The sequence below is a fragment of the Myodes glareolus genome, chromosome 19 (genome assembly GCF_982192425.1).
Source record: "Myodes glareolus chromosome 19, mMyoGla1.1, whole genome shotgun sequence".
Classification (NCBI taxonomy): domain Eukaryota; kingdom Metazoa; phylum Chordata; class Mammalia; order Rodentia; family Cricetidae; genus Myodes; species Myodes glareolus.
In genome coordinates this window covers 39,613,182-39,638,458 of record NC_142044.1, presented here as the reverse complement: position 1 = coordinate 39,638,458, position 25,277 = coordinate 39,613,182, and the positions used below count along the sequence as shown (strand labels likewise).

General features: G+C 41.0%; 2 protein-coding genes and 1 pseudogene across 4 annotated transcripts in view; 1 reads left to right on the top strand and 2 right to left on the bottom strand.

Annotated features, from left to right (window-relative positions):
- Positions 1 to 13,403, bottom strand: part of Slc25a17 (solute carrier family 25 member 17) — a 45,753-nt gene extending 32,350 nt beyond the window's left edge. Inside the window, exons 1-3 of one of the 3 annotated variants that reach the window (XM_048454712.3) lie at positions 13,245 to 13,376; positions 8,171 to 8,282; positions 130 to 190 (exon numbers count right to left, since the gene is read on the bottom strand). In XM_048454712.3, the coding sequence (XP_048310669.1) occupies positions 130 to 175 (46 nt within the window). In that variant the 5' untranslated portion in view covers positions 176 to 190; positions 8,171 to 8,282; positions 13,245 to 13,376. Of the gene's footprint in view, positions 1 to 129; positions 191 to 8,170; positions 8,283 to 13,244 lie in introns of all 3 variants that reach the window. The other 2 variants (XM_048454711.3, XM_048454710.3) reach the window with 2 other exon arrangements.
- On the top strand, positions 4,614 to 5,330 carry LOC148118948 (dCTP pyrophosphatase 1 pseudogene; annotated as a pseudogene).
- A 3,704-nt stretch (positions 13,404 to 17,107) lies between the features above and the next one.
- Positions 17,108 to 25,277, bottom strand: part of St13 (ST13 Hsp70 interacting protein) — a 33,272-nt gene continuing 25,102 nt past the window's right edge. Inside the window, exons 9-12 of the mRNA XM_048454707.3 lie at positions 23,850 to 23,966; positions 21,901 to 21,949; positions 19,728 to 19,861; positions 17,108 to 18,633 (exon numbers count right to left, since the gene is read on the bottom strand). Of these exons, the coding sequence (XP_048310664.1) occupies positions 18,505 to 18,633; positions 19,728 to 19,861; positions 21,901 to 21,949; positions 23,850 to 23,966 (429 nt within the window). The 3' untranslated portion in view covers positions 17,108 to 18,504. The remainder of the gene's footprint in view (positions 18,634 to 19,727; positions 19,862 to 21,900; positions 21,950 to 23,849; positions 23,967 to 25,277) is intronic.

Below are 25,277 nucleotides of genomic sequence, written 5' to 3'. Positions count from 1 at the left end.
AAACCAGCTTGGGCTACACATAACCCTACCAAAAAACCAAGCAAGCAAGCAAGCAGATAACAGTGGTTATGTAACAGAATATTCTTATCTTGGTGCAGTACCGTACTAGAAAATGTGATCACTACTCACCCTGAAGTCGAAGTCTAGCAGTATCCAAGGGAAAGAACACTGTCATAGCAGTCACACTTCCCTGCAAAATTTAAAAAGGACTTTAGCCATTGCAGTAAAACACAGGCCACAATTAAAAAAAAAAAAAAAAAAAAAAAGGTTTTTTTTTTTTGGGGGGGGGGCGGTTTCAAGACAGGGTTTCTCTGTAACTTTGGAGCCTGTCCTGGAACTCGTTCTTATAGATCAAACTGTCTCTGTCACCACCACCTGGCTGTGTAAAGGTGTTTTATCTACGCGTAGGTCTGTGCATTATTTGCATGCCTGGTGTGCTGTAGAGGCTAGAAGAGGGTGTCAGATTCCCCAGGACTGGAATTCAGATGTTTATCAGCTGTCATGAATTGAACTAATGTCCTCTGCAATAATAGTCAATGTTCTTAACCACTGAACCATCTCTCTAGCCCAGACTGCAACTTTTAAATGATCAGAAACTCATTAGTACAATCAGTTAAATTAAATTCTTACCAAATAAACACAGTACTTTAATCTACTGGGATTATTCACATTCAAATTTCTGTCATTAGCTACTTAAAAAAAGAGAGTTTAATTTTCCAGAAGAAATCTCGTCTCTTTCTCTGATACTGAAAAAGAAACTAAACTATAGCACATTTGAAGACAACAGATAAATAGAATTTTGACTTCTTTTCTCCGGTTTCTCAGGTAAGTTGCTACTATAAGGCCTCCTATATTCCCCAAAATTAAAATAGCCAATAATTTAAAAATATATTCTAAGCCAGGCATGGTAGCACACATCTTTAATTCCAGAATTCAGAAGGTAGAGACAGGCAGATCTCTGAGTTCAAGGCCAGCCTGGTTTACACAACATGTTCCAAAACAGCCAAGGGTACATGGCAAGACTTTGTCCCAAAGACAGACACGCACACATACACACACAAAACTACTTTCTATGCTTAGCAAATATATTCACCAAATATTGAAAAGGCATGTAAGAATTATATAAAAACTATCTGAAATAGTGTGTGTGTGTTTATGTATTTTGGTCTCACGTGGAGATCAAAGGTTGAAGTAGAGTTTCTTACAAGTGGCTGTCCTAACTCCTACTACCTGTGAAAACGGCACATTATGTTGTAGTTTATTAATCAGCTGACCTTAAAACAGGAAGATTATTTTGGATCACTAAGTGAAAACAATGAAATTACAAGACTCCTTAAAAGTAGCATGGGGCTGGAAAAATGACTCATTGGGTAAAGGCTCTTAGTGCCAAGCCCAACAACCTCAGTTCATCCTAGGACCCACATAATGGAAGAGAACTGACTCCTACATGGTGCTCTATGACTTCCCCACATGTGCACACACTTCCACACATATAAATAAGCAAAATGTAAAAAAAAAAAATTTAAGCAGGACTGCCGGGCGGTGGTGATGCATGCCTTTAATCCCAGCACTCCGGAGGCAGAGGCAGGCGGATCTCTGTGAGTTTGAGACCAGCCTGGTCTACAAGAGCTAGTTCCAGGACTGGTTCCAAAGCAACACAGAGAAATCCTGTCTCGAAAACAAAAAAACAAACAAGCAAAAAAATTTAACCAGGATGTAGTGGTGCAAGCCTTTACGACATTTAGGAGTCAGAGGTAAGCTGATCTCTGAGTTTAAGGTCAGCCTGGTCTACAGAGTCCAAGTGACATAGTAAGACTCTATCTAAAACAATACAAAAGCACTTAAAAAAAAAAGTAGCAAAGGAAAGCTGGGGATGTGGCTGAGGGGAAAGGAGTTGTTCAATACATACAAACCTCTGAGTTCTATTCCCATCACTGAAAAAAAGAAGTATCAAGGACAAAGCAAAGGAAAAGGAGGGGGTGAGCACACGGCTAAATGTGAAGACAGAAGAATGTACCACTAGTCAAGGACTGTGGGCAGCTTCTGTAAGTGGTCAAAGTCAGGAAATTGTTTGTACCCTAAAGTCTTCATAAAGGAATACAGCTCTTCCACTTCTTGATTTTATCTCAGTCAACCTGCACTGGTCTAACTTATAGATGATAAACTGGTAGAATTTTAAGTCACTAGTATAGTACCATTTGTTACAGCAGCAACAGAAAACAGATACAACAGGATGATGAGCACAAATCCTGGGATATATGTGGACTGTCCCCACCAGGAGGTTCCCAAATAACTATACAGACTTAATATTAAATGCTCAGCCAATAGCTCAGACTTGTTACCAGCTAACTCTTACATTTTAAATTAACCCATATTTCTTATTTACCCACTGCCATGTGGCTGTACCTTCTTTCAACACATTCATCTTGCTTCTCTCTTCATCTACTTGTGACTCCTCAGACTCTGCCCTTTTTCTTTCCAGCATTTTCTGTCCCCAAAATCCTGCCTAACTATCAGCCAATCAACTTTTTATTAACAATGAGAGCGACACATTTTCATACTGTACAGAAGTATTAGTCCACAGCACTGGGAAGCAGAGGGAAACCTGGGATACCTTTCTGGTTGACGAGTTGAACACCATGACAACAGTAACCAGGGAATACCAGTCCCAGGTAATAACTGAATATGGGCTTCTGAACTTCCCTAAAGTGACTTGGGATATGGAGGTGACACAGAAAGCTAGCCTGCCAGAGTCCCAGCTTATGTGTCCTAATCCCTGGGGGCCAGCAGCAGTAAATGAATAGAAACTCAAAGCTCACAGGTTTTACTCTAGTAAAGGAGTCCTCTCTTATACCACACTGGCCTTGAACTCAGAGATCCACCTGTCTCTGCTGAGATTAAAGGTGGATCTCTGAGTTTGAGTTCAACCTGGTCTAAGGATAGCGGTCCAAAACTATGCTCAAAAAAGACAAAAAGACAGAGGTGGTGGTTGTACAACATTCTCAATGTACTAAACATCACTGAACTGCACACTTTAAAATGAACTTTGTTATGTGCACTACACCTCAATTACAAAATGAGTCCCCACATCAGCCTGACATAATAGGACTACCACCCTATCCATTTTACAGATGGGAAAATGGCTAGAGAAGTTCAGCCATTCTCTAACAAGATCAGAACTCAAACCTGGCAGCCTCTTCAGAGTTCACACTTAACCACTACTGCATCTAAAATTTGGGACACAGGCATTTTACACATTGGGGATTTGCTTCCTCATCATGTAAGCAGAGAGCTGTTTTCACATGCGCTGTTACCTGCAACAAAATATTTATTTTATATGCACAGCTTCTACTGAGTTATACAAACACATGATTTTCAGAATCTAAATATATTCATTTTTCCCTGAGAACAATTTGTTCACTTATACAAAATGAGAAGACACAAATGAGAAAGCAGTCATGATGTACCATGCTGCTGTGCCAGAGAGACATAAAATAAGCCTATTGAGTCCCACAGAATTCTGACTATCTGAGTAGGAGTTCTACTGCAGACAATAATTACAATTTACAAGAATCTATTTCTAGAGAAATCTATTTCAGAGACTTCGTTCTTTCACCAACACTATTTTGAATTACAACATTCTGCGTTGGGAGAACAAGTAAATTCCTATACTGCACTGGTACTTGAAGCCAGGAGGGTGCTTCAGTTGGAAGGGAAGAGCCTGGGGCCAGCAGCCAGGGTCTGCCCAAAGGCATTGTAGTAGAAGCAGGATGGATGCACCCTCACTCCTCATGCCCTGTTTCACAGTTAAATATCAGACTCAGCCAACACACATACAACCGCCTTGCACTTTTTTTTAAAGTATCAAATATATTTATTATGTGTGGCACATGTATGGAGATGAAAGGACAATAATTAATTTGTGAGAGTTGGTTTTTGTCTTCTATATGTGGGCTCCAGAAAGGAACAGAAGTCCAACAGGCCTGGCATTAAGCACTTTCCCCAACTGAACCATCTCATCAGCCCTTGACTTCTTTTTCCTTTTGTCTTTATTTGTAAGTCTGTCAGCCCTTGACTTCTTTTTCCTTTTGTCTTTATTTGTAAGTCTGTGAGTATATGTAACATGTGGCGATGCCTACCAAGCCCCCAGAGATGGAGCCGTAGGTGATTATGAATTGCTGGTCCTCTGTAAGAGTACCAATGCTCTTAACCACTGAGCCATCTCCCCAGCTTCACATATATGACTTACTTTCATTTGCTTATTATTTTAGAGTAGCTTTTAACTGGTCTGGAATTCTCCATGTAGACCAGGCTAGCCTTGGATTCAGTGATTGGCCAGCCTGCGCCTTCTGAACGCTGGATCACAGGTGTGTGACACTGCATCCAGCTCTTTTTTTTTTTTTTTTAAATTTTTGTTCAGGGTTAGTTTCTTGGGTTTTGTTTTGTGTTTTGTTTAGAGCCACCTGCCCTTCCACTGCTCTACAGTGCTGGAATTTTAGCAGTGACTAGAAATGGAGAAAGGGACAGAATTAAAACGGGCTTCCATTTCCCAAATCATACACCAATATAATTTGTTCAAGACCTGCCGTCTTAGAAAAAAAAAACAGGGTCGGGACCCTGCAGGCGACTCCGAACGTGGCGCGGGGTTTGCTTGCTCCCGCGCGGCGGGGACAGGTGGGCGGAATGTCCCAAGCCGGTGGCGGTGCGTGCGGTGATGCGGGGCAAGAAGACTCTGCTGCTGCAGGCCCGTTCAGCTTCAGCCCGGAGTCCACGCTTGAGGACATCCGACGGCTCCATGCAGAATTTGCTGCTGAGCGGGACTGGGCGCAGTTCCACCAGCCTCGGAACCTGCTCCTAGCCTTGGTGGGAGAAGTGGGCGAGCTGGCATAACTCTTCCAGTGGAAGTCTGATGCAGAGCCTGGTCCTCAAGGCTGGCTGCCAAAGGAACGAGCAGCCCTTCAAGAGGAGCTTAGTGACGTCCTCATCTACCTGGTGGCATTAGCAGCCCGTTGTCGTGTGGATTTACCTCGAGCAGTAATTTCCAAAATGGACACCAACCGACGACTCTACCCAGTCCATCTCTCCCGAGGTTCTGCCTGCAAGTACACAGACTTGCCCCATAGGACCATCCCTGAAAACCAGGCTGTGGGGGCTGCAGAACCTGCCTCCGAGTTGCAGAGCCAGGCCTCCACCTAGGAAACAGTGTCAGAGCAGCAGAGATGGACTCGTTCTAGTCCATTCTTAACTGAATCATAGGTCTGAGGCCCAAGAGTTTCCAAAAGATAATCTACTGGTCTTTTCTCTCCCAATAAAATGACACATGACAACAACTTCTAGATTTTTCTTGGGTAGCTAGGTAGAACATCTCGGGTCCTTCAGAGAAGCAGGGCGCTGCCTGGTGCAACTTTCAGTGCTATTTTGCCGTTTCAACTTAAGGCTTACAAAAGCAGAGAACCGGAAGTAAACATGGGCCACAAGTCTTTGATGAGTGCAGAATACAGCTTCCTTTCCTCTTTGGTCCCTTGGTACAAGTAAAGGCCACCCACCACTCTCACCTGGCTAATTCTGTTTTTCCTCTGCAGCGAGGTGGTACAGAGTGAATGATTTATGTGGTGTGTAACCTGAGGCACCCCACTTCCCCTAAGACTGCTAGGCCTGCCTCCCAAAATGGTGTCATACAGAGAAAGCGGTGGTGATTATCTGCCCCTCAGTCTGTTTGCACATTAGTGAAGTGAGGGTTTCCCAGCACCCTCTCCTGCCCCTCTTGTCTAGGGACCCTTCTTGCCTTCCCAGGTAAAGCAAGTCATCATTAAAGCTGCTTTTATATTCCCCCCCCCCAAAAAAAAAAAAAACAATGTCTTATATGTAGGTTGTTTTGCTTGAATCTTTATCTGTCTATCTCATGCATGACTGGTGCTTGTAGAGGTCAGAAGAGGGTTTTGATTCCCCTGGAACTGAAGATACAGATGGTTTTGAGCTGCCATATGGGTGGTGGGTTTAATACTAGAATGATGAAGGAACGGGGAAGAAGAGAAGAAATGCATCTTGGGGGCTGGCACTTGCTGCTGAGTTTCGTGCCTGAAACATGCATGATGAAGGAGAGCTGCTCTAAGATCTCCACACAACTGTCATGGTGCACAGGCACACACATACACACAAACACTAAAAATAATGTTTAAAAAGACATACATTCTTAGAGTCTGGTAAGGGTGGGGGGGTTCTAGACGGGGTTTCTTTGTGTAGACTTCGCTATCCTGGAACTAGCTCTGTAGACCAGACTGGCCTCAAGTTCAAAATCTGCCTGCCTGGGATTAAACGCCTGGCAGATGAACCAGAGTTTATCGTCTAGGTTCTAGAGGATAAAAGGTGAGGTCATCTGCTGTGAGTGAAAGCAGTAGGAAGGTTGCCCTTCTCCTCCTCCTTCTCGGTGCTGGAGATTAAACTCAGGCCACTGACCATGCTAGTCACATACTTACTGAATTTCTAAAACTGGGCAAAAATAATGCATTTGCAAGAACAGACCCAACTAGAACTGGATACTTATTGCTGTAATAGTCCCATCACCCCCAACCCCCCAATGTTTCATGAGAACCCTGTGGGTGAGGCATTACTTTCCCCGCTTTATAACTTGGCAAACCCAAGTTCAGGAAAAAAAATCTGAGTTACCTACCATGTCACAGAGACCTAAGCTTTACTCCAAAACCCTTTCCGGCTATTATATCACATTTACTTGCTTAAAAAGAGGAAAGAAACGGTTAGCATAATGGCTCAGACGCTTGTTGTCAAGTCTGATGGCCCAAGTTTGATTCCCCAGAACCTACAAGATGGAATAAAGAACCAACTCCAGAAAGTTGTTTTCTGACCTTCAGAGTACCTCGACATGGGTCCTTTGCCCACGGAATAAATATATAAATGTTGGGGAAAACAAAGGACAAAGGATACTGTATATGTGACTATTCAATTTCCTTTTTCTTTCTTTTCTTCTTCTGCTTTTGTTTGTTTGTTTGTTTTGTTTTGTTTTATCAAAACAGGGTTTCTCTGTGAAACAGTCCTGGCTGTCCTGGAACTCACTCTGTAGACCAGGCTGGCCTCAAACTCACAGAGAACTACCTCTGCCTCCCAAGTGCTAGAATTAAAGGCGTGTACCATCACCACCCAGCATCAATGTCCTTTTTGTAATTCATGTATAAAGCCCTATGATATACACTATAATAGTGTCAGGTAACATAAAGTCTTGTTATTACTGTGTTAATATTCACAAGTTGTGGGAGGTTACTGACAGTTTACAGATAGGGATCCAAGTTAACAAAAATACAGTTTGTTTTTTCTCTAAATATCACAAAATTAGTGAAAGAGAAGTAATGGAGTCATGGGAGATAACACTAACATTTTCATTATATAAAAAGTCTATCAAAGCAAAGGGTTTATGGGCAGTGTAAGTATCATAAATAAATGAAATATTCATCTATTACTCTGTTGTTGTTGTTATTGTTTTCAAGACAGGGTTTTTCTGTGGAGCCCTAGCTATCCTGGAACTCTATAGACCAGGCTGGCCTTGAATTCAAGAAATTCGCCTGCCTTTGCCTTCTTAGAGTTGGGATTAAAGGCCTGCACCACCATGTCCAGTTTTGGAATATTATAGATTTTTAAAAATCAATGATATTTGAAGACTTTTGATTTTAGAGGCAGGGTCTCCCAGACTGTTTAGAAAGTGGGATCCTCCTTCCTACTTTAGAGTCCTGAGGTTTGAGATAATAGGTGTGTATTACCACATCTGGCTTCAAGGTATTTTAACAGCCTGATATACAGATGTCAAAACTTTTGGGTCACATAACATCACTCTCTTTTGCTGATTTTCTTATTTTATGTGTATGAGTGTTTGTGCACCACATGCATGCAGTTCCCATGCAGGTCTTAAGAGGGTGTTGGATACCATTTGAAGGGAATTAAAGATGGCTGTGAGCCATCATGTGGTACTAGGAATTGTAGTTGGGTCCTCTGTAAAGATGGTGGTCAGAGCTTCTAACTGCTGAGCCATTTTTCCAGCCTCTAATTTTCTTTTGAAGAATTACCTCGCTCTATTGTGTACAACCTTGGCAGGACAGAAAATCCAGGTGCCACCCTCCATGACAGTCTCTGAGGAGGACTCAAAGGGTCCTTCTACCCATACCTTCCTTTCACACCTGTTAATTACTAGAGGTGTGTCAAGGCTTGCTTGGGCACAGGGCGTCAAGTTCTGTTAGCAGGAACTCTTTACAGGACTTCGAGTCTTCAGCAGAATCCTGTAAGAGTAGAAGGGCAGGACAAAGCTCTGATTTCAGTGGTGGTGTCTGACAGAGACTTTCCAGTGACTACTTCAGAAATCTTCCTGCAGCCACTTGGCTCCTTTCTACTCCAAAGTTTTCAGCTTCCCCACTGACAGAGCAGCTCTCAAATAGCCATTAAAGAAAACTCTTCTTAATGCTTAAAATACCTGCAACCTTAATGCTTAAAATACCTGCAATGCTTAATACCTTAAAATAGTCTGTTTCTCCACCCTGCAACCAGGGAGCCCTAACTGAGTCACATGGGATACTCTTTATATTCCAAAACAAACATACTCATAACAAGCAAACAGAGAAATCCCAGGGTATGAAACTCTAACAGTTATATAAACAACAACAAAATCTATTTATGCACTCATTTGTAAATCCACACTGACAGAATAGAGGCTGAAGATGTAGCCACATTTTGACAAATGTTTTATCTGACCAACTTTAACCCAAACTTCTTTGCATAACATTGGAGACTCTCTGACCACCTCAGCTACCCAAGGCTGCAGGAGGGTGTCTTGAACCCAGAAATTCAAGGCCAGCCTAACCAATGTAAAGAGACTGTCCTGCTGGATAAACAAAACAAACAAACAAAAAATAAATCAAGATGATTTAAATAAGTAATTGATTCAAAAGAAATTCCTTGAAAGTTACTGGTCAGGCCACAGAGATGGGTTGGCAAGAATAAAAGTTCTTGCCGAACAAGCCTGAAGACCTGAGTTCAATTCTTGGACCATGTAGTGGAAAAGAATACTGACTCCCACAACTGTCCTCTCATCCCCACACAAATCCCAACAAACTGACTGATAAATAAAAATTTTGATATTACTGATTAATTATGACAATTCAGAATCCAGTTTCAGTGTGTAACTCTACCCTATGCAAGTCCTACAAATCGCACTTTTCTAATTCTAGACTAAGAAAATCTTTTACTTGTTAATAGAGATTTCTGAGCTAGGGATGTCGCTAAGTTGGTAAAGCTTGCCAAGCACATTTGTGTTTGATTAGAACCTTCAGCTTGGACCTGCATGGATCCGGAAAGCCCCAGTCCTGCCTCTCCAAACCTAACCTGCTCAAAGAGTCTCCGAACAAAGGAAAGGCACCAAAAAACCCAGTTCCACATTCTTGTGGGTACTGCAGCTTCTTCCCCTGACGTTGCCAGCCTAAAGTGTTCAGCTTCTGACCATACTTGGACACAAACCCAGCTTGTAGCAGGACGTGTCATCAACCCTCACCTACACCTTTAGTTTGGGGGTGAGGGTTCTGTGGTCTCGAACTCTGGGACTGGAGAACTTGTCTAAGAATTGCTTTGCTCAAATAAACCTATTATACTTCTTCAATTTGGCTTGATCTGGTTAACTACACTGGCAGAGAAACCTATTATGGGGTCTGGGGGGAGGCAGAAAAACTATTAGTTTGGAAGCCTAGATTCAACCCTAAAATCTAATGCTAGTCTAATCTTAAAATTTAGGAGATGAAAGCAAGAAGATCAAAAGTTCAAGATCATCTTTGGTTACACAGCAAGGTCAAAGTAAGCTTGGGCTTAAAAACAGAGAGCAGGAGGGAGATTTTTACATATGAAATCTTTCAAAGATAACCAAAATATAAAATTATAAATCTAATTATACTTGTTTTTTATGGCTCTTTACATATGAAGCTGGCAACTACGTCATATAATAGTGACCAACTGAAGCTACAATATCTTTCTGAAGCAATGTAATTCTAGTTTTGTGATATGTAAGGTTATCTGTGATTATCCCAAAGTATGGCATCAAAAAAACTTCAAAACCAGTAATTTAACTTTTAAAATATAATTGCATATTGGGGCAGGGGGCACACCTCTATGATAGAGTGGGTACTTAGCATATGCCAAGCTTTGGGTTTGGTACCCAGCACTGAAAAAAGGTATGCATACTTGCATTTCACTGGATGTAGGAGAATGCACAACCTAGGGGGAGCTGAACAAACAAGCTAGAAGTGACAGTTCAAAGACTGTGAGTCAACATCTTAAACAATGATTCAACTGCTTTTACCCAGACTGCTTCTGCTCTTTGGCTAGAAACAGTACTTCAGACAGCCACAGCAAGGAAGGCCACATCATGACTGAGAGCACCCAAGTTCTGAGAGCCCAGGTTATGTTATTGAACCTTAATATACAGACCTGGCTAAGAATTTGAGAACAACTCTTTGGCATAACAGTTGAATAATAGTAATAGTAACAATACTAATAATAAAAACAAAGCAGTAACAACCATTGACAAAGCACGGCCAGTTGTGGTGGCACATACTGGGAGGATATCTGATTAGAAGGAGGCAGGAGGATCACAAGTTCAAGTCCAGCCTGGACTACACACACATATACACACACGGAAGCAGCTGAATATAATGGCACATGCCTTTAATTCTAAGAATTTAGGTGGCTGAGGCTAAAAGATTTCAAGTTTGAGGGAGATTGTTCTGGGCTATACAGTGAGACCCTGTTTCAAAACAATCAAAACCAAAACAATGTACAAAGCTACTTCTCATTCATACATATACTAGGAATACCACTTCCCTGAGAGAAAGCAAGAGTAAAATGAAGTATTCTTATAAAAGTATATAATAGATAATTTGGGGGAAAAAAAAACAGCAAGAGATTTGCCTGCCTTAATCCCTGTTCTGGGATTAAAGGTGTGGATCACCACCACCAGGCTTCAAGTGAAATTTTAATGAAAGAAAAATAGGCAGTAAATCAATTAAAATGATTTTTATAGATTAAGATATATATATCACTCCTGCCCATGGTCAAGCTTTATCAATGGGCCAAAATCAATGCACCGTCTATTTCAGTGACAGCAGTTTTATGGGAAACAAAGCTCTGCCCATCCATTTACTTCTGTCTGTGGCTGCTTTCACACTACTAGGGCTGTGCTGAGCACCCAGAGACCGAACATAATACATAAAATATCTGTCAGCTTATATATAAAAAAAATACTTGCTAGGCCTACTTATTTGATAGCATTTACCATTTAAAATAGTTTTGTTTACTCATGTACTGGCTTCTCTACTGTAACCAACAGTTAGGGAAGAAAGTGACTTGGTTTCTCTATTCTTAGAACCTAGAGAGCACGTGGCTCACAGAATGAACTCAACAAATGGCACCGGGTAAGAGAAAGAAAAAGTAACAAGGATTTCTCTTCTTCTCATTTTCCGTTGCAATCCACCTTGCCCAGCTATCCACCAAAGCTGGTCTTCTCAGTTAACCACTGGATTTGTCATTCTCAGTCCCCACATTACTTGACCTCCTGGCAGTAGGTGACCCACTTGGACAACACCCTTCTTCCCGAAATACTTTCTCCGAACAGCTGGCAGAGCACTTTTTCAGTTTCCTCCCCCCGCCATTAGTTCTCAAGTCTTCTTTGTACCCGAAAATTTATTTCCCCTACCTTTTCATGTTGGCCTGCTTCTCCACTCGGTCACTGTCATTTTCCTTAGTCCAGAGTCACTTCCTTGGTGAGTTAATTATTTAATGGTCATGCTACCCTCAGGAATTTCAAACTTAACTAGTTCAAAACTATGACCAAGTTATCTTTTCCCCCCAAACGCATGCCTTCACAATCATTGTCAGTTCAACTCAGGAGGAAGACCATCATGTTCCTGGAGCCAAAACTGTCAAAGACAACCAATCCTAATCTACACCCAACCTACCACTAAAATCTGGTGGTTCTCATAAATACATTTCAGAAGAATGATCACTTACCACCTCCACGACCTTCATCTAAGCCTTACAACCATGTCTTGCCTGACTGTTGGGCCTTGCTCGTTCTACTCTCTACAGAGAAGCCCGGAATTTTGAAATGTAAATTAGTAAGTTCAACAGCTGACTCTTTCCTACACAAAGTCATGAATAATTTGGTCACTGTTTGCATTTTCTCTACAGCCACACAGGTCTCTGTGACCAAATGAAAACATGTCAAGCAAACTTCCACACCAGCTTTATCTTAATGGGTGAAAGGCTCTCCTGGTTGATTTAAATGACAGAGACTTCTTGAATAAGACACTTCCTGTAACACTCCCTCACATAATTCTCAAGAGTCTGGGGGAAAAACTAGCCTTTCTCCACTTCACAGAAATACAAATGTGAGATCTGAGATTACCTAGTAAATAAATGGTAGAACTGGAAATCAAAACTTAGATTCCTCTTTACAGAACATGAGTTATCCCTAGGTTCATACTGGGGGAGTGGGACCATTCAGGAACGGTCCACCGAATAGACAGAAATGGTCCACGGTGATTCTAAAAGGCTAAAAGGACATGTTGGCTGGAAGTTAGGGAAGGGCATGAGAAACAAGCTGAGAAAGAGAATCAGAAGAGGCATGTTACTCGGACCAAGAACGTGAAGTTGCAAAAAAAAAAAAAAAAAGGAAGAGTGAAGAGTGTCAAATGGAAGGAACTCAGACGACTTAACGTCCAAGAACCAAGCACTTAACTCACAGTAACAACCCCGATTTTGATTTAAAAACAAAACAAAAACCCTATCTTTTCCTGGCAATAATGCTGAACAGAGCTACTTTCCTAGCTATTGCCACTTGCTGTGGTAAGGTGTGACAAGAGAATGTTAGTAACCTTACATCAAGCACCCCAGCTTCACATCTAGTTTCTCCTCAGGACCGGTTAGACGAAGTTTGTGTGCAGCGAGAATGGGGTAGGGCGATGGCTGGCCTTAAACGTCAGAAGGTGATGGGCATTTGTGACTGCCAGTTCAGACGGGCTCTGGGAGCGCGCGGCAGGGACGGGAGCAGGAGCAGTGGGTGGGTTCCGGCCTCACTCCTCACACTCATACTTGCAGCAACTTTCTGTTTATGCCCTGTTCCCAGTCGTGACAGACTCAGTCCCCATATCTCCCGGCCCCATCCCGGGGCTGACTTCGTAAAGCCCCAAACCCTTCCTCACCACGGCTCCGGCCACGGCGTGTACCAGGCTTTCGTAGGACAACACAGAAGCCATATTGCCACGCTTGCCCCCTCAGACGCCGCAACGTGGGCTCCTTTCAGGAGCGTCTCAAGCTCCACCTCTCAGACCCGCCTGCCTCCAACAAAACAACCACTTCCGGGTCACAATCTGCCCTCTGTCGCCTGGGAGAACAGCCGCAGACGTGGATAAGGAGGGCACAAGAACGTCCCTGAATACCGATTGGTCCGGGGAAAACAAGGGGCGGGGCGATACCAGGCCGACTTGGACGTTCGGTGCTAAGCGTGCCGCCAAGTGCGGGTTCCTGGCTCCTCATTCTGTTTGCAAGCTAATATGGTTAGTCATGCCTATTGACGTAAAACGGGGGACATACAAGCTCCTAATGACCTCTGCACCCCAATTGCTTACAAAATACATGTTGGCAGGCTGAGGACGTAGATCAGCTGTAAGAGTGCTTGCTTAGCATGATCCCCAGTACTCCACAAACACCTGTAATTGCAGCACTCAGAAAGTGGAAAAAAGGATCAAGGGACTAAAGGGATGCCTCTTTAAGAACTCTACTGCTTTTGCAGAGGAACCGCGTTTTAGTTCCCAGGACCCACATGGCGGCAAGCTATTATAACTCCAGTTCCAGGGGCTCTAACCTCTTCTGACCTACACTAGGCACTGCATGTACTGAGACATGTATATAATATTTTGTTAAAAGAATCATTAGTTGAGTGACCTTCGGCTACATGGAAAGCGTGAGATCATCGCGGGTCTCAAAACAATACAACCCCCCCCCAAACCCATAACCGGACCTGCCGCAAAGCATATCCTAGTGACCTTCACCTGTTATCCTAGTACTACAGAGGGGGTATAGGCCAGCCTAAACTACAGAAATCATGTCACAATAAAACCAACCCTCCAAAATAAGCTGAAGGCCACAGCTAAGGGGGACAAATCAATAGCTCCAACCTTCTTCATCCATTCATCTCCAAAACCCACCACCAACCTGGCCGCTGGATATGAAAACAAGGAGCCCAGGCATGGAAGGCAAAAGCTCTAGCATGAGGCTTCGATTTGCTTAAACTGACAATTTGAGGCTAGATAGGTGGTTCAGGAGCTAAGAACGTTTACGGCTCTTGGAGAGGATCTGGGTTCAGCTGCCATCACACAACCCTCTGTAATCAAGCTCCAGGGGAATCCGGTCTTGTCCTCTGACGGCATCGGATGCACTCACGAGCATTCATGCACATAAGGAAAAATCTAAGGGGTAGGAAAGCAGGCATTTATGCTTCCACTGACACAATTCATAGTCTCACAGAATTGTCCAAACTTTCAAAACTTACTTTTGTTTTCCCCTTCAACCCATGAGCTGTATTTTTACAAGTACTATGTGACTGGGCATTGGTAGCGCTCACCTTTAATCTCAGCGCTCCGGAAGCAGAGACAGGCAGACATCGCTGAGTTTGAGGCCAGCCTGGTCTACAGAGTGAATTCCAGGACAAGTTCCGAAGTTAAGAGGAACCCTGTCTCAAAAAAAAAAAAAAAAAAAAACAATATAAATAAAAATAAAAATGGATGTCTTTGCATGTGAGTGCAGAGCATTACGAAGTCAAGGGAGCTGGAGTTGCATTGCAGCTGTGATCTACTAAACATGGGTGGGTGCTTGGGAACTAAACATGGGTCCCCTCCAAGATGTGCTCTTCACGGTTGAGCCATCTCTCCAGTCTTACTAATTGCATATTCTACCTGTTAAAATAATTATACCTTAAGTTTAATGAGTAGACAAAGAACTTCAATTATGCTGTATTCAATGGCACAAATAATAGCCTAGTTTGTTTAACCAGTCTCATTAAAACGTCCATTTTAGCTTTCAATTTCTCCACTCACCCCGACAGGGTTTCTGTGTAGTCTTAGCTGTCTTGGAACCACTCTGTAGATCAAGCTGGCCTAGAACTCAGATCCAACTGCCTCTGCCTTTCTATTTCTTAAAGCACCAATCAGGCATACTGACATAACTATTGTTGGGAGACCAAGACACAAAGACGAGAATTCAAGTGCCAGCCTGGGTTACACAGCAAGACCCTGAGTCAACAAGATCATAAAAAGCCAAAACTGGGGCTGGAGAGATGGCTCAGAGGTTAAGAGCTGTGGCTGCTCTTCCAGAGGTCTTAAGTTCAAGTCCCAGCAACCATATGGTGGCTCACAACTATCTAATGAGATCTGGTGCACTCTTCTGGACCACATACAAATATGCAGGTGGAATACTGTAGGCATTATAAATAAATCCTTAAATAAACAAAACAAAACAAAACTGTAGTAAGCCAGGCACAGTGGCACATGGCTTTGATTTCAACACTTGAGGTAGAGGCTTTATAGTTAGCCTGATCTATACAATGTGTTTTTTCAAGTCAGAATTGCATAGTGAAATGCTGTCTCAAAATTACCACTCAAGTGCACACACACTAACTTCTGTAATAAGGAGTAACAGATTCATAAAAAGCTGGGAAGCCACATATATGTGCGAGATTCCTTGCTCCACAAACATTACACTGAGCAACTACCAATGTGCTTCAGTTTTATCTATTAAACTGCGAAGCAAAGAAAGTACTCAGATAACAAAGTAGGATCTTATTACAACAGTGCATGGAATCAAGTTCTACTAGTGTGAATTTTAACTCGGGCCCATTAACTTTAGGTGTGAGCCACCTTCTTTGTTTTTCAAGACAGGGCTTTTCTCTGTAGCTTTGGAGCCTGTCCTGGAACAAGCCTTTGTAGACCAGGTTGACCTTGAACTCAAGAGATCCACTTGCCTCTGCTGGGATTTAAGGCGTGCACCACCACCTCCCAACAGTGAGCCACTTTCTAAATCCAGAAGCTATTTCTCCTTTATGAAACTGTCTCCTGATATGTGATAACTAGTAGGCTTACCAAGCTTTGTTTTAATCTAATAGTTTGTCCATATAACCATACACCTGTGTGCTGTTTCTTTCCTCATAACTAATAAGGCTGACCAATGGAATATGAAAAGATAGCTGTTAATGCCATGTATCATCGGCATCTCCCCAAACTGCATCCCTGACCACACACCTTTTTTCTTAGTCATTAAGACGAGGGTACACAATCAACTTCTCTGGACCCATATATAAGTTATTTACTTCAATGCATGGCAGAACTGCTAACTTCTGAAAAGTACCAAAAGAAGGTAACCTATGAATGTAGGTGAGCTGGAGCGAGTGGGGGCAGCTTTTGGGTTCTGAAGTTTTGCTATACCATCCAGAACCAAACTCAGACTCCTGCCTTATCCTCTCACATACTGGGATTACATAGGTGAACATTATACTCAACTTTTAGGGGTCTCTGTTAGTAATCCACAGCCTACTGTACCCACTATATAACTTCAGTGTACACTACACCAAAAAAAAAAAAAAAAAAAAAAACCCAAAAAGGGGAAGGTCAAGATCCAGTTTGAAACCGTATTTTATTTTAGCAGCTTAGGAATATTAACCACATATCTTTAAACCAAAAAAAAAAAAAAAACAAAAAAAACCAACCTTCATCTTCTTATAGTATTTTTCTTATAATATCTTTAGTGAAAAAAATACCCCAATATTTCTGGTGTAGAGATGATACTGAGTCTTTATGAAATAAATGAAGCTTGTATTTTTTTTTTCTATCTGTGAAACTCAGAAGTCTAAAAGCAAAGGACACAATTTTCAGAAGAGCAATTTCACCCACTTATGGTAATATTTGCAATATTAGAATATAATTAGTTATAGTCAGAGTCCAAAAGAAACTATCTTCAGTAAAGCACAGCACACCATAGAAATTATGAAAGGAAAACACTCTTGGACAAAAAACACCGTGCAAAGTTCAAATTTAAGAATATGTGATGGTTATCAAGGACTTTAAACACATGCTCTGTCCAAATACATCTTCTTTTTACATGTAACAAGATACATCTGTGTCTGCTGTATGAAGCAGTTAAAACCTGCATAGACATATGATTTCAGACGTGTTAATTTAAATATGCACTCTGTGGATTTATCGTTTTTCTTTATCCTTGCAGCAGGAGAGAAAACAAGCATTAAATACATTGCAGTATTTAAGAGCTAAATAGGACAAATCAATCTTTCATCATATGTAAACAATTTAAACTCTTCAAAATACAAAGATGTATACTTCAACATCAACTCTAAAATCGCATGTTTCTCAATTTCATAAGCAAACCTAAAACCAAAGGGAAGCTCTCTTCCAAAGACTCCTGATATGATAGGAGTTCACAAGTGTCAAAGTTTAATATTCAAACAAGCAACCCAATGGTCCAATAAGATACCACAGCTGTTCCAGGTATGACCTTACAATGACCATATTACTATATATGAAATTAAACTAGCAATAAATATGCTTCCACAATTATGTTGCAAAGTGATGATGCTAGTGAAAAAAATACTTTTAGCTCAACAAGAAGATCAAGAGGACAAGCAGACAGGTATTTTCTAACAGGAAAGGTAATTTTTGACAGAAACATAGAAAGCACTTTTTCCTCTATGTGGGAATGATAGGGAACATTTATGTGAAACAGTGGACAATGGCAGAACTAGGGATTCTAACTCCACTGCAATGCCTAAAAATAAAAATCGCCCCTGCAGCACAGTGTAAGATTTAAATGGAGCTTACACAAGGTCAAACAAAACCTAGGACTTGCTGCTGCTCTGTCCAACATTTCAGTTCTACCCAGGTCAGATCCAAATACTGGTGGTCCCAAGAAATTCACTGAAGCAGACCATTTTGAAATAAAACATTAAAAAAAGACAAATCAAGATGCTTTAGTAACCATATGTCCAACTCAATCAACTTAAATGAGTTTTATTTACTTCCCACTAACAAATCTTTATTTCCATTCATGAGAGCAGTAAGTCGACCATATTCAGCTTCCTTGCCCAGTAATTCAAAGGAAAAACCCAAAAAGATAAGTAAAGAAAAATGGAGGGATTAATACCCCCTAAATTTTTTAAAAAATATGTTTAAGGTTGAAAAGTGTTTATAATTCCTAGCAGGAAAACATTATCTGAATGAAGACCCTAATGGCAAACCACTGTAAAATGCTTCCGCCGCATTTGATGCAGAAGGGTAGGGATAGTCTTCGAAGCACCCCAGCTCTCCTGATGAGGTCAGAGGTACACTGGTTTGTATTATTGCAACATCCAGTAAGTGAGCTAAGCTGCTCTTCATTCAGCAAGGGCTCTGTTTGACATTATGCTTGACCTCCAAACTTGGCTGACAATTTACTGATGAGATTCATAACCTTTGGGTTGCTCTGATATTTTGACATATTTGCTGGGTTCTGGGCCACATCCTGAAAAGCCACCATGACTTCTGGATCCTAAAGAGAAAAAAAAAAAATAGAAAGTGGGGTTGAATTTTTCAGCTATGTTGGGTGTTCTGTTTTTATTCGAGATAGGGTTTCTCTGGGTAGCCCTGGCTGTCCTAGAATTAGCACTGTAGACCATGCTGGTCTCGAACTCAAGAGATCAATCAGCCTGCCTCTGCCTCCCAAATGGTGGGATGAAAGGTGTATGCCACCACACCCTGGCAATGTCTAGATTTTATAACCTATTTAAACAACGTGCCCAATGGACCAAGTTTAGTATTCTAACTCTAAAATTTAAAACATTTATTTTAAATAAAGAGATACAATTGCGAATACTAAATGCCCTAATGTAAAAGCAGTGTAAAATGCTTCAGCTACATTTGACACACAAGGATTGGGAGTATCTTCAAAGCACCCAAACTCAAGCCAAACTTAATTCTATAACTTGAACTAAAAATAACGAAAAAGAAAGCACACATAGCACTGATATAAGGAAACATGAATTACTATTTCCTAAAACAAACTTTCAAAAACGTAACCTTTAGGCTGGGGCTCAACAGTTAGGGGTACATGCTGTTCTTCCAGAGGACCCGAGTTTGGTTCCCAGAACACACTTACACAAAAAATAAAACAGAGGCTGGAGAGATGGCTTAGCGGTTAGGAGCAATGGTGGTTCTTGCCAAGGAGCTGGCTTGGGTTCCCAGCACACACATGGTGGCTCACATAAGAGGAAATCTGATGCCCTCTTATGATCTCCAAGGGCACTACATGCATGTAATAAACATGCAAGTAAGTGTTCACAGAAATAAAAACTAATTTTTTTTTTTTGGTTTTTCAAGACAAGGCTTCTTGAGTGTAGTTTGGCTGTCCTCAAACTCACAAATATCTGCCTGCTCCTTGAGTGCTGGGATAAAGGTATGAGCCAGTGCTGCCAGCAAAACAAATAAATCTTTAAAAAAAAAAATTAACTCAATTTAGAAAGATGCCAGACTGCAAAATTAGTTAATTGATAACAAAGAGGAAAAATAGCAGAGAGAGTTGTCATCACACAAAAGAAGAAAAGGGCTCTGATGACTAAAGCCCAACTTTATTATTCCAAATCTTACCTGCATCGCTGCAAGAACCTCAGGGTCACTGAGGATTTCATTGAGTCCAGGCATTCCTGCCATTCCAGGCATGCCCCCTCCCATTCCAGGCATTCCACCAGGAAAATTACCAGGCATTCCCCCAGGAAAACCACCTAGAAGGATAAAAGAATAATGAGGGGCATCACCAAGTTTCTACTGACCCACTCAAACACTGAAGGACACACACGAGGAACAACAATGCCCCTGGGCAGTTAGCACATTCTTTTCTTAACAGAGTAGGCTGTCAAGCGCAACTTCTAATTTTTCCTGAAAGTACAGGTGTAAATCAGACTTTACTCCTTTCTAGACTTATTTTTCATTACTTAAAACTGCTCAAAAAAAAAAGAACAGGAATCAACATGTAACATGTTTCAGGTCCTCCTCAAACATTAACGCCAGACATGTCTTGGGGGTGGTGGGTGGGGATGAGTTGTCTGATGCAGGGTGGCTGTCCTGCATTTCCTCCCTCAGCATCCTAAATGCTAAGTCTGCAGGTGTGCATCACCATGCTTGCTCAATCATCTTTGAATTTCTTCTTCAGAGTTACTTGTTTCAGTTTAAAGTTAATTTTTATCAGTCTAAGCTTGCTTTATTTAGTTTTGGCATTTATCTAGAGCAGTTATTTCTCAAGTATTACCTAAAATATGGATAACAAAAATTAATTTCCCTTTTTAGCTTACCCAATCAGACAGTTGAGAGCCTGGGCAGGCTCAAAACTTGTTCTGTAGGTTAAGCTGGTCAAGAATCCTAAAACTCTGGCCTCTACCTCCTAAATCAGTGTCCTAGTTAGGGTTACTGTTGCTGTGATGAAAAACCTTGACCGAAAGCAAGTTGGGAGGAAAGGGTTCATTTGGCTTACACTACTTCCATATCAGTTTATCACTGAAGGAAGTCAGGACAAAAACACAAACAGGGCAGGAACCTGGAGGTAAAAGCTGATGCATAGGCATGGAGGGTGCTGCTTACTGGCTTCCTCATCATGGCCTGCACAGTCTGTTTTCTTATAGAACCCAGGACCACCAGCCCAAGGACAGCACCCATAAATCACTAATTAAGAAAATTCCCTACACCTAAATCTTACAGAGGCATAATCTCAATTGAGGTTCCCTCCTCTCATATTACTCTAGCTTGTGTCAAGTTGGCATAAAACTAGCCAGGACTGGCTTAGATGACAGGTGAGCTTCACCAGGCATGGTGAATCAATGCATTTAGGAGTCCCATTCTAAACAATCAGAATCGCTAAAAAATAATATACAATTATTGTTCTGAAACTCCTCTGTAAACCTCAAACTCAGAGATATGCCTACATCTGCATGAGCCACCAGTGCCCGGAGAACAATGCTACATTTTCTAGCTTTGAAATAAATAGTTCTACCCAATATCATATAAGCACAAAATTTTCCTTGAGAGAATACTATCACAAAGTAGAAGACAGTCTTAAAAATAAGCAAGTAAAACCAAATTGATAAAAGTGTATTGTTTATAAAAACTTCACACTGCCTGTTTCAGGCAAAAAAACTTATTTTCTTAGTTTCCTTCCCCCTCATCTTTCTGAATACTAGTTCTCTGCTAACATTCAAAAGCTCTGTTTTGCTAATATTTTCTGATTATAAAACATTTACAAGAAAGAAAAGAGGGCCTAAACAGCTCAACAGTTAGGAGTGCATGCTTGCTGCTCTGAAAACAGTTCAGTTCCTAGTTACCAATATGGAAGGCTCCAAACTGACTGCTGTTAACTCCAGTTCCAGGGTATTCAAAGAACACTCAACACACAAACACATATAAACATATTCTCTCTCTTTGGATTTTGAAGACACTTTAAATCTTGAAAATCCAAAGAGATTTAAGCCACTTAAATCTTGAAAATCCAAAGAGAAGAGAATATGTCCTCAAAGAACTCTCAACACACAAACACATATGAACATACTCTCTCTCTTTGGATTTTCAAGAAATGAACATATTCTCTCTCTTTGGATTTTCAAGACACTTTAAGACAGGGTTTCTCTGTATAGTTAGTCCTGGATGACCTGGAATTCAATTTGTAGACCAGGATGGTTTTGAACTCACAGAAATTCAGATGCCTCTGCCTCATAAGTGCCGGGATTAAAGGCATGTGCCACCATACCTGATCATATTCTCCTTTCATACATACCTGGAAAAGAGCCAAACTGAGCTCCAGACTGTCTTCTGGCTTCTTCTTCCTTGAAGATAAAAAGAAAACAAATTATGTAACATAAGAAAAACAACAAAAAAGTCTCCTCCCCCCCCCCCGCCAATACTTAACCTATTCATGGAAATCCAGGGAATCAAAAATCAAAAAATTAGATACAGGACAGTAGAATGGTGAGGTTCAACCTAATAGATGAACCATTTACAACGGTCACTGGGCCTTATTTTACAAATGATTTCTAGCAATTTTACCTCTCTGGCAAGGCAAATCATATGCTTCTACTAATGCAAGCTATGAATTCTCACTTGCTTTAAAACTCCAAAATGAAAGGGCATGTTTAGATTACTTCTTAGGTTAATCGCTTCTACATTTTCCCAGTAAAATGTAAAATAACACTCAAGAAGTCTTTCTGAGCTGTTTTTATAACCAACAAAGATCAATTAGACCCTTCCTTCATACCTAGTTAGTAAAAAAAAAAAAAAATCACCAAGATAGACTGTATCTCAGTGGTACAGCATTTGCCTCTCATGTGAGGCCCAGTTCAATCCCCAGGACATGAAGAGAAGAAAACCAAATAAATACAAATATATAGGCATATTTTTTTATAAACTATGACACTTAAACATGAATATTTAAAGTATGATGTAAAATTAAGACTTACTTATATATAGCTATATATATTATGCACTTTCAGCAATGTTAGTAGTCTACAACAGTTGTATAACAGTTTCTTCCAGAAATGAAAACAGTCTATCCTGTAGGGAAGCTCTTTAAGCAAGAAGGTAAACAACTAAAATACCTTTAGAGGTCTCTGAAACTCTAGGTTCCCTTTCCTAAGAGTAAACAAGCCAAGCTGCTCAGAGTCACTCACAGTCAAGTCAAACTGCCTTGAAGAGGTCATTTGGAAAGGTTACTTTGTGACCTGCTAGCCTGCCTGCAGGCTGTGCAGTGTGCTCCAGGTTCCCAGCTTTTTGTGAGCTGTCACCCGTGCTGAGTGGACATTGGTAATGGAGCTGTCTCTAAGTCATTTCTTCTACAGAGAAGCCCTCACCCGTATTCCTGTAAGTAATTCAATAAAAACTCATGGTTCACCAAGTTGGACGTTGTATTTGTACTTTGGTCTGTTGTGGACTCCCTATCTGGCGTGAGCAGATGTGTTCCTAGTACCTCCAGAGGAAAAGTCTTGTCACATAACACTAATATACAAAGATACACGGGGAAGAAAAAGCTAGAAAAACAGTAAGGGTATTAACACTACAGGGGCAAACTAACAAAAATCTCTTTCTATATTTCTTTCCATTTTGAGTGTGGAGTTTATTGAGGGTAAAGGAGAGGAAAGAGGTGAGGGAGGGCAAAGACCTGTTTCCCTCTTCAGAAGAGCAGCAGGAAGCCTCTTTTCTACATTTCTATAATACAACTGTATAATTATAAATAAACAGAATCCCCTCCTTGAGACAAGACTATGCTGACTCATTTTCCCAAATACTGGGATTAGATGCATAGCAAGAATCTTTTTTTTTTTTGTTAATAGTCATAAACGCACAGTTAGAAAGGAAGAAACCATAAAATCAACAGAGGACAAATCCTATGGGAAAGGACTAGTACCCACACAAAATGGTAGCAATATCAAATTTGAATTAACCAGGCCAGGAAATTTGAGTTTGGATGGGGGGAAGGGTTGCAGCCCTGCTGAGGAAGTGTTCTGTAAGTTATACTCTTGGCCCAAATTTGCAAGTTTAGAAGAACAAACAAATATAAATTGGTGAAATACAAGATCACTTAAACTTAGAAACTAAAAACAGAAAGGATAGAATGTAATGAGACTCCTTTCGAGGGCTATCACCCTACACACTACAGCCATCTCAGAAAGAACAGAGAATTAGCAACAGTGTCCTGAGATCTCATCTACTGGGTTAGCTACAGCAATTTACCCTTTGTGCTCTTTCATGCTCTTCTCGAGCCTTCTTCACCCTTTCTATTTTTTCTTTTATCTCTCGCTCTTCACGTTTTCGCTCATATTTTCTCCGATGTTCAGCAATTTTTTGAGCCTGGAAAGAAGAATCACAGGAAGTAAGTTTGCCTAAAAAGTCTGATAAAGTCAAGTGACATATATGACAAAGCTCAACGATTAAATACATTACAAATTATAGGACAATTCTTACTTGATGGCTTCTACTCACAACATAGAACTTAGGATTCACCAGTCCCAGATCAGTGCAGCAGAAAAACTATCATTAAAAATATCTGCAGAAGTAGGCAGATACTTAATACACACACCAAGTTTTTGCCAGTCTGTCTATATTTCAAGTTTCTACACCTATAAAATGGGGGACAAGGTGGGCTGGCAAGATGGCCCAATGGCTAAGAATACTGGCTGCTCTTGCAAAGAAACTGGGTTTGATATTTAGTGCCAATACAGCAACTTAGAACTGTCTTTAACTCCAGTTCCAGATGATTCAATGCCCTCTTCTTCCTTCTGCAGGCATTGCAGGAATGTGACACCCTAACACACATGTAGTTATAACACCCATAACATAAAATGAAAACAGTACTTTAAAAACTGGGGGACACAGTCAGAAACATTCAGTCTTAGACCCTGGGATAGAGTTTTGTGGTAAGTACGTGATTAACACACCCAAGGCCTCGCTGGAGTTTGACCACTAGAACCACCCAAAAAGGGGTAGAGGTGCAGAAATAGACCTTTCATTGCTTTAGAGATAAACAGATGGTATTCAAATGTCAGTTACATTAGTATCCGTACAAATATTTTAAGTACTTTAAGTTAGAGTATGTTCAACAGCTAGTTTGCTACATTTATTGTAATAAAAATCTTTTAAAAACCAGGTGATGTCAGTGCACGCCTTTAATTCCAGGACTAGGGAGGCAGAGGCAGAAGGATCTCTATGAGTTCAATCAGGGAAAGGAAAGTTCCAGGTGAGCCAAAGCTATACACAGAAAAACTCTGTGTTGAAAAACAAAACACACACACACACACACACACACACACACACACACACACAAAAACCCCAAAACAAAAAGTCAAGAGCCAGTGAGATGGTTCAAAGTTAAAGCAAATGCTACAAAATACTGTTGACTTTAGTTAAACCCCAGAAATCAAGGCTGGAGAAAAAAAATGACTCTTCCAGCCTCTACACACTTCTTCACAGCAACATTAATAACAAGTAAAAGGGAAAAAAACTCTATTAATCAAATTACATCTGGTGATAATTTAAATTCAATAAAACTCCTGTATTAAAATATTCAAGGGTGGGGCTGGAGAGATGGCTCAGTGGTTAAGAGCATTCCCTGCTCTTCCAAAGGTTCTGAGTTCAATTCCCGGCAACCACATAGTGGCTCAC